This window comes from Sinocyclocheilus grahami, unplaced genomic scaffold (genome assembly GCF_001515645.1).
Source record: "Sinocyclocheilus grahami isolate Dianchi unplaced genomic scaffold, SAMN03320097.WGS_v1.1 scaffold1448.1, whole genome shotgun sequence".
Classification (NCBI taxonomy): Eukaryota; Metazoa; Chordata; class Actinopteri; order Cypriniformes; family Cyprinidae; genus Sinocyclocheilus; species Sinocyclocheilus grahami.
The window spans coordinates 216,129-225,518 of record NW_015506627.1 but is presented as its reverse complement, the minus strand read 5'-3'; the positions used below and the strand labels follow the sequence as shown (position 1 = coordinate 225,518).

General features: G+C 40.0%; 1 protein-coding gene across 1 annotated transcript in view; it reads left to right on the top strand.

Moving 5' to 3' along the window:
• The first annotated feature begins 3,000 nt into the window (after positions 1–3,000).
• Positions 3,001–9,390, top strand: part of LOC107570364 (receptor-type tyrosine-protein phosphatase mu-like) — a 13,146-nt gene continuing 6,756 nt past the window's right edge. Inside the window, exon 1 of the mRNA XM_016256595.1 lies at positions 3,001–3,182. Within this exon, the coding sequence (XP_016112081.1) occupies positions 3,032–3,182 (151 nt within the window). The 5' untranslated portion in view covers positions 3,001–3,031. The remainder of the gene's footprint in view (positions 3,183–9,390) is intronic.

Sequence of the window (9,390 nt, the reverse complement as noted above, 5' to 3'; positions counted from 1 at the left end):
CCGAGACGGCAGAAAGCGCATCCTGTTTGCTTTCATTATTTTACAAAAGCACAACGTTTCGTTGTTATTCTGAGTGCACACAAATAAACGTAGAGTCTTTACAGATACAAAAGATGCATTACTCTTATCTGTATGACCAAAGATGACGAAGTATTTTAAGAGCCATTGATCGCAGCCGCGCCTCTATCTGTCATGCAGTATATCCCAAGCACGCCAATGTTCAGCTTCCCCGCTCCGCACAAACACGTGAACTGCGCACTTTTTTCTAGGCTAACATTATATTGAGCTGCCATGTAAAGTTGCTACTACATACATATTTCATATGATAAGCCATATTTGAGGTCGATGAATGTTAGGAGAGCATATGGATGTCCTGCCCGATGTACTATATTACCACATAGACCAGCCGTTAAAGATTTGTCCGTCACGGAGTGCGTGATTTCACCACTTCATGTGGAATTTTTTTTTCTGCGACTAATACAATTTTGGTAATATGCATATCAACAGCCTTTTAATTAGCAGAGTAGAATAATCATGGCTGATAGTAAGACATGCAAACATAAATTTAAAAAAAAACTGAACGCGAGAATATTAAGGTTATAATCAAAAATTTGGAGTTGGGATAACCTCCAAACCAAAGCCGATAGCATTTTAAAAGCTCATTATCGTCAGATGTTTCTAAAATGTTTATATTCCGAGGTAGATTGCTGGCAACAGCCATTTTAGGATAGTTCAGATTTGGTCTTAGTGACTTAGGAGTCCTCTTTACTACTCCTAATGTTTAACAGATTTAGGAGCTAGTTTTAGCGCTAAAACTCTTTGTGAAATACTCTTAGAACAAAAATTTAGGAGTTCTAAATTTAGGACTGACACGCCCATTATTTTTAAGATTTTCTCCTAAATCGGCAAGTTATGAGCTACTTTTAGCCTGAAGATGTTTTGTGAATACGGGCCTAGGACTATAGAGCTTGTGTTACTTGTGCTTATAATCAGAGCAACTGAGAACAGAATAGTTCAGTTTAGTTGAGGCTCCTGTAAGGAGTGTGAGAGATGTCTGAGTAGTTTGTTAGCGTTCCTTCAGCTCGGCAGTTTGTCACTTAAACAAACACATCCTCATTAACAGAGGAAAGCGATCCAGACATTAAGAGCAGAGTCCCTGATGACAGTAATGAAGAAATATCACTGACGAACAAATGGCCTCCATCTGCCTGCTGAACCTGCTGACAGCTGGAGGGAACCGCAGTGTGTGTGTGTGTGTGTGTGTGTGAGAGTGTTAATGTTATAAAACTAGCGAGCTACGCCAGTAGTAGTGCTGACAGTGTCGTGTAAACATGACTGAAGACGCGAAAAGAGGAACAAACAAACGGATTCAATTGAGTGAGTCATTTACGCTGGAACTGCTCCGATTGATTCAAACTCAAGTTCAAGTTCAAGTTAATTTTATCTGTATAGCACATTTAAAGCAGCCGCTAGGCTGACCAAAGTGCTTTACAGAAGAGAAATTATGAACAACCCATTAAAAAATTACTGAATAACAGTAATCAATACACTAAGGAAAACGGATAGGTTTTTAGCAGGGACTAAAAGACAGGCAGAGAAGGGGCCATTCTAATTTCTAAAGGCAGGGTATTCCAAAGCCGTGGCCCTGCCACCGCAAATGCACGCGCCCCTTTACGCTTACGTCTAACATGTGGAACTACCAACAAAGCCTGGTCGCAAGATCTAAGGCTTCTAGATGGAGTGAATAAATGAAGGAGTTCAGAGAGGTAGACAGGAGCTAGATTATGTAACGATTTATAAAAAGAGTAGAATGTTGAAGTCTATTCTCTGATGCTCTGATTCTCTGATGTACTCAAACTCGTGACTTCGATCATTCAGTTCAAGTGATTCACTAGCAAAAACCAGTTCAAAAGAGCCCTTCATTTTTTGAAGTTCATGAATCATTTCACAAATTGAATGATCCGTAATCCGCGCTCCGAAGTCCTGATCTGAAATGATGGTTCGCGAATCATGATTCAGAGTGGGACTATGCAGTGCATTGATCGGAATAACATATCGGGAATCATTTGATTCAGATCGGAACTTCGGAGCGCAGATCGCAACTCATTTGATCCGCACTCCTGAAATCTCCAATCCGTTAAGGCAGTACAGTTATAAAAACAAAACAAAGAAAAAAGAAAGTAAGAAAGAATACACAAATACAAATCTTTTAAGAAAATTAACCTTGGTTTTATTACAGTAAAAGCGTAGAAACCATGTTGTTGTTTTTTCATCTTAAGACACACAGGATGAATATAGAGATGCCGTTTTGACTGCTTTAGGATGAACAGAACTTTGGATAGTTTCCTTGACTTGTCTAGATCAACTCTGAATAAAGAAAAGAGAGGTTTAGAGCCAGATTTGTGTTTCTGTGTGTTCAATTTAGCTGGCGGGAAACACAGATTCATTGAGTTATATTTTCCTGTATTAGTCAAACAATCCGAAGGAAACATCTTTAAAACAGAAAGAAAAGTCACGTACAAAATGAGATCAGATGAACATTAAATAAATCTGAGCAAAATGTCTCTGTGTACAAAATAAGTGAATGAATCTTCCCCAGAAAAGACAAAAACAGCAACTCACTTCAGTGTCTGAATTATATTATAATCATGTCCATAAGCTTTTTGTGAAATTTGGAGTAACTCATTAATCTGTTGTTTGAGCTCTTCATATTTATGGAGAGAACTAGTCTCCATCACTTGTTATGATTCTCAAGCATGTAGAGTTTAGTATAGACACTGTGACATAATCCTATTAATATCAGACACTACTAAATTATCCCTAGCAATAATTTTGATCAAACAATTAATTGTCTGTTGTTTGCAGTTACGTCCCCACCAATGCCAAAATCAAACCTGCACCTTTGGTGTGAGTGTGTGAATGAGTGTGTTTATGTTGTGTGAATGAATATTTTATTTGTCCTTTCTAAATAACTCACTGCTCCTCTGCTCTTCTCTCTGGTCTGCAGGGAATCGGCGGTCGTGAAGCTCCTATGAAAGCCACCAAACCGTGGAATAACCAGCGTTTTATCGGCATGTTTGATGTGGTGAACACGACTAAACAGGATTCTGGCCGTTACAGATGCATCGTCCACTCGAACAGAGGCGTAGGAGTGTCCAACTACGGAGAGCTGACCATCAAACGTGAGTCCTCACACACGCTTACACACACACACACAGTGTTGGAGGTAACAACACATTACAAATAACATGAGTTACGTAATCAGATTACTTTTTTAAAGTAACTAGTAAAGTAGCGCAATACTTTTTAATTCAAAAGGAAATAGCTGAGTTACTTTTTCAAATAATTAACGCCAGTTACTTTGTTTCCATTTATTGACTGACAGCTCTGGTGTTGCCACGGTGACAGAAATCAGGAGTAAGTGCAGAGCGTTGTGTGTGAACATGATCTTACTGTAGCTCTAGACTAAATATGAACATGTATTCACTCATCTCACCTGCACAAAAACACATTCAGTATTCCTCAAAATCAATAAAAACAGCAAAATGCAAACACAGAATATTATACACACCTGCAATAGTTAAATATGTTAAATAAGACATATATCATTTATGTATTTCAAGTTCAAGTTCATGAGATTCTCATTTCTCGTTTGGCATCTTGTGTTGGTCTGAGGGGGGTGGTCTTAAACTGGTTTAAATCTTTTTTAACCAATATAGGAGTTTCTCTTTAAAAATCAAAAGCTTTATCTAATCCCCAGGCAACTTAACCTGCGGGGTTCCTCAGGGTTCTATCTTAGCTCCTGCACTCTTCTCTCTTCATCTTCTTCCTCTGGGCTCTATTTTTAGGAAACATGGCGTTTCCTTCCACTGTTATGCCGATGATATGCAAAATTACTGGCCTATGACTAAGAATACAAAATATGCCGTTGATACTCTATTAGCATGTCTTGATGATGTCAAATCGTGGCTCTCTAAAGGTTTTCTCTTCTTGAACACAGATAAAACAGAAGTTATCTTCTTCTGCCCCTCTGAACACAGGGCAAGTAATCAACTGAACCTCGAGACCCTAAATTCCTTCATTTCTCCCTAAGTTCAGAATCTGGGTGTGGAGTTTGATAAATGCTTGAAATTTGATAAACAAATTAGTGCTGTTGTATGTTCTAGCTTCTTCCATCTTCGCTCTCTTTCTAAAATCAAGTAATTTCTTTTTGAAAGATCTCTAGAGGTTGCTATTCACGCCTTTAGTAAGTCTCGACTGGATTATTGCAACTCCCTCTATTTTGGTATATCAAGGTCCCAAATCTCTCAGCTACAAGTAGTCCAAAATGCAGCAGCTAAATTCCTGAAGGGATGTAAAAAGTTTGATCATGTTACTCCCCTCTCGAGATCATAGCATTGGCTGCCAGTTCACTATCAAATTAAGGTTAAAATCTTGCAACTTGTCTACAAATCACTAAATAACCTAGCTCCTCCTTATTTGTCTGATTTACTCCACCCTTACGTTCCAGCAAGGGGATTAAGATCGGAGGGCAAATTTCTCCTCCGGATCCCAAGAACCTGCTTAAAGACCAGGGGATCTAGAGTCTTTGAAGTGGCTGGTCCCGCTCTTTGGAACAACTTACCAGTTCACATTAGAACGGCTTCCTCCTTATCTGAGTCACATCTTAAAACCCATCTCTTCTCTTTGGCTTTTAATATGTAGCTGTGTTTGCTTTGTATGATTTTATTCTTGTCTACGTTTTTTTCTCTTTTTATTGTATTTTATTATTTGTTGTGCAGCACTTAGGTCGGCCTTGTTCCATGCTTAAACATGCACTAGAAATAAAACTGAACTTGGTTAGAGGATAGAAAATATAGTTTGGTCAGTATAAAAGTAATATAAGTTTATGGAAAGTCCCCACAGTTCACAGAAACAAACGTGTGTGTGTGTGTGTGTGTGTGTGTGTGTGTGTGGTCAGTATAAAAGTAATATAAGTTTATGGAAAGTCCCCACAGTTCACAGAAACAAACGTGTGTGTGTGTGTGTGTGTGTGTGTGTGTGTGTGTGTGTGTGAGAGAGAGTGAAGGATGGATGGAGCTGAAGCTGAAGCTGAAGCTCTGAGGATATTGGTGTGTGTTTTATGTTAATGTCTCTGGCATGTGTTTGACGGTAGAGTCGTCCTTGACCGCGGCCGTGTTTTCTCACGCAGCCCTTCAACAGTCATTTGATATGAATTTATGGCGCCCGCGTCTGATTCCTCGCGTGTTCTCTGCTCTCCGGCGCTAATGGCCTTCAATATTTCTTCAGCTCTTTCTGTGTCTCTCTCGCTCAATTGAATTCATGTTCCTGTAGTTTTTACCTCACGGCTTTATGTGATTGATTGCTTTAATCCGGCCTGTCCGGATGGAGAGCTGTCAATCACGATTAGAGGCTCCGCCCTCAGGCCGGGCGACACGCCTTCTGTTTGGCGTTTAATGCTCTCAAATAAATGATGCTCCTCTTGTTGTTGTCATTTTCCAATACAAAAATCGAAACATTAAACAGTACAGTGTTGATTCACAAGTTAGATTATAGAGCTATAAATCAAAAAACTTTTATATTTTTATAATTTTCTAAATTTTTGTAATGTTTCATATTATATTTTGAACTCTTCCTATTTATTTTATGATTTTTTTTGTTTTATACTATAACTTTTTTAATTGTTATAATATTTATAATTATATATTAGAATGTTTTGCAGTATATTTTAAAGGGGTCATATGATGTGATTTCAATTTTTCCTTTCTCTTTGGAGTGTTACAAGCTCTTGGTGCATAAAGAAGATCTGTAAAGTTGCAAAGACTGAAGTCTCAAATCCAAAGAGATATTCTTTATAAAAGTTAAGAGTCAACCACGCCTACCTAAAATGGCTCGTTCTAACACACCCCCACATATCGACGTCATGATGTGGGAAGATTTGCATAACACCACCCAAATGTTCATGCAAAGAAAGAAGGCATAACTTTTATTCTCGCTGTAGTATTGTTGCTGCCGCCACCATGTCGTGAAGGCGCTGTGTGTTTCGTTGTGACAGCGAAACTACTTTGTTTGGCCTTCCAAAAGAGGATGATATCCGCTTCGTCATGCCTAGAGCTGATCCGTGCTGGTCGCTGAGGAAATACTTCACTCAAACCCACCTGCTGCCCCTCACTCAAGCCCGCCGGCCTCCTCTCACTCTAGCCTGCGTTCTCCGCTCACTCAAGCCTGCCGGCTGCCCCTCGCTCTAGCCCGCCGGCCAACCCTCACTCTAGCCCACCGGCCGCCCCTCACCCAAGCCCACCGGCCTCCGCTCACTCTAGCCCACCGCTGTGGATCGCTGGATCGGCTTTCACCGTGGACGAAGCGGAGTCCAGCCCGGGGTCGTCACATGTGGTTGCCGCAAGCCTCCTTCGTCGAATCTGCCGGCCGCCCCTCACTCTAGCCCGCCGCCCTCCGCTCACTCAAGCCCGCCGGCCGCCCCTCACTCTAGCCCACCGGCCGCCCCTCACTCTATCCCGCCGCCGCTCACTCAAGCCCGCCGCCGCTCAATCTAGCCCGCAGCCGCTCTCTCAAGCCCACCGTGTGTGATGCTGTGTGTTTCATTGTGAAAGCGAAACTACTTTGTTTGGCCTTCCAAAAGAGGACACGACCGCCCCCCTCCCACTCTAGCCTGCGTTCTCCGCTCCCTCAAGCCTGCCGGCTGCCCCTCGCTCTAGCCCGCCGGCCAACCCTCACTCTAGCCCACCGGCCGCCCCTCACCCAAGCCCACCGGCCTCCGCTCACTCTAGCCCACCGGCCGCCCCTCACTCTAGCCCTCCGCTCACTCAAGCCCGCCGGCCGCCACTCACTCAAGCCCATCGGCCTCCGCTCACTCAAGCCCACCGGCCTCCCCTCATTCAAGCCTACCGGCCTCCCCTCACTCTAGCCCACTGGCCTCCGCTCACTCAAGCCCATCGGCCGCCCCTTCGTTGTGAAAGCGAAACTACTTTGTTTGGCCTTCCAAAAGAGGACAAAACTAGAAATCAGTGGTTACGTTGAATTTGCAACACTGTTCCAGAACACTTCAACCCAAATATTCAGATGTGTGCAGCACATTTTATGGAGGACTGTCTCCTGATCCTGGGAGAGTAGACTACAATGCGCCGGCTGTTCTGACTCACAGACTGTAAGTAAGTTTTCATATTTAAAGAATTTGCCACTGACGATTCAAACGCGAGTTTTGAGCAGTGTAGAGTAGCGCTTGTTGTTCGTCATTGCTCCAATCACAAATGCAGACATGGTTTTATGTTTCCACGGCTCGCTGCAAAGACAGTATAAGTCATTATAATCCGTAATTATGTCCCCACTGGATGCAACAAATGCGTCGTTTATAATGGGTTTTAATGTTTTTGTCTCGTCGCTCCGGCCGGACAGGGCAGCACAGTATGGTGAGGGGCGTAACATCTCCGTCACACGCTTGAGATATTCAGCCAATCACAACGCACTGGATAGCTGGCCAATCACAGCACACCTCGCTTTTCAGACCGATGAGCTTTGTAAAAATCGACACGTTTCAGAAAGGCGGGGCATAGAGGAGAAACAATAATATACAGTATGTGGAAAATAATGTGTTTTTTTAACCTTAAACCACATAAACACATTTCATTACACCAAATACACAAAATAATGTTCTTTTTAGCAGCATCATATGACCCCTTTAAGCTTTTAAACCTTAGTTTTAACTTTTTATATTTTTTATACTAAACTTATAATGTTTTGTAGTATATTTTAAACATTTTAAACTTAAAGGGTTAGTTCACCCAAAAATGAAAATTAGCCTGTGTTTTACCCTCGAGGCATCCTATGTGTATAAGACTTCCTTCTTTCAGACGAATCCAATCAGAGTTATATTAAAAATTGTCCTGGCTCCTCCAAGCGTTACCATATTAAATGTTTACACTTGATTATAAAAAATTTGTAAAAATGCTATGCTTTTTTGTTTCATATTTTATTTGAAGCTTTTATAGTTAAAAAAAAAATTATGATATAACTTATGTAACATAAAATGTAAAATAATAATGATATAGCATATTTTTAACTTTCTATAGTTTTTTTTTATAAATTTTTTTTATAAAATCTTTGTTACTTTTTTATACATTATTTAATACTTTTTAAAAACATTTTCTATACTATAGATTTTATGTTTTATAGTGTATAGTAAATTTTTGTGTACTAATTATTGTATTTGTAAAATAATGCGTATTTATTCGTTTTGGACAGATAGAAACATTGATACACACATTTTCAGCTGATTTAATTTTTTTGTACAGCACATAGTGTATAGTGTGTGTATATATAGTGTTTGTGTGTGTGTATATATACTGTATATTGTGTGTGTGTGTGTGTGTGTGTGTGTGTGTGTGTGGGTGTGTTCCTCTCAGAGACGGCCATCCGTCTGCACTGACCCGCGGGTCACAGATCTGCACTAACAGGCCGTTTGATGCAGCGATGCAAGGCTGGGCTTTATAGAGACATCCGTCACACATCATTCACACACAATACAGCGTTTACACACATACTTACAGCGGATCTGATGGAATCCAACGCCACCGTCACACACACACACACACACACACACACACACACACACACACACACACACACACACACACACACACACACACACACCACCACCACTCCATCACATCTTACACAATACTTCCAAACAGCAAGATGAGATTAAATAGAAAGTCTAACGTTTCTGAGGACTCCAGTAATCTCTCCTGTGTCTCCTGAAGAGTTTCAGAGAGTTTTCTCAACATGGACTCAGCATTTGTTTTGGTCATTTTGTAACAATTTTACTGCAATAAAATTATATCTAACATTTTAAATTTTTATTGGAAAATACATTTATAATATATAAATGTATAATAATAAAGCAGAATAAAAAGATATAGTACAAAAATAATAAAAATATAAAGCATTTATAAATAATAATTGAAGCACAAAAAGTTTAAATTGTACTAAAAACAAAAGTTATAAAAGTATACAAATGTGAAAAATATAACAAAATATAAGATTATATTCAATTAAATTCAAGTTTATTTGTATAGTGCTTTTCACAATACAAATCGTTGCAAAGCAGCTTTACAGAAAATAAATTTTCTACAACATATTTAGTGGTAGCTTATCAGTGGTGACTCAGTTAATGTACATATGGCAGAAATGTACGGAAAAATCAATTAAAGGGGTCATATGATGCTTTTTTAAAGATCATTATTTTGTGTATTTGGTGTAACAGAATATGTTGACATGCTTTAATGTTCAAAAAACACATTATTTTTCAAATACTGTACATTATTGTAGGTCCTCTATGCCCCGCCTCTCTCAAACGCTTCGTTTTCTACAAAG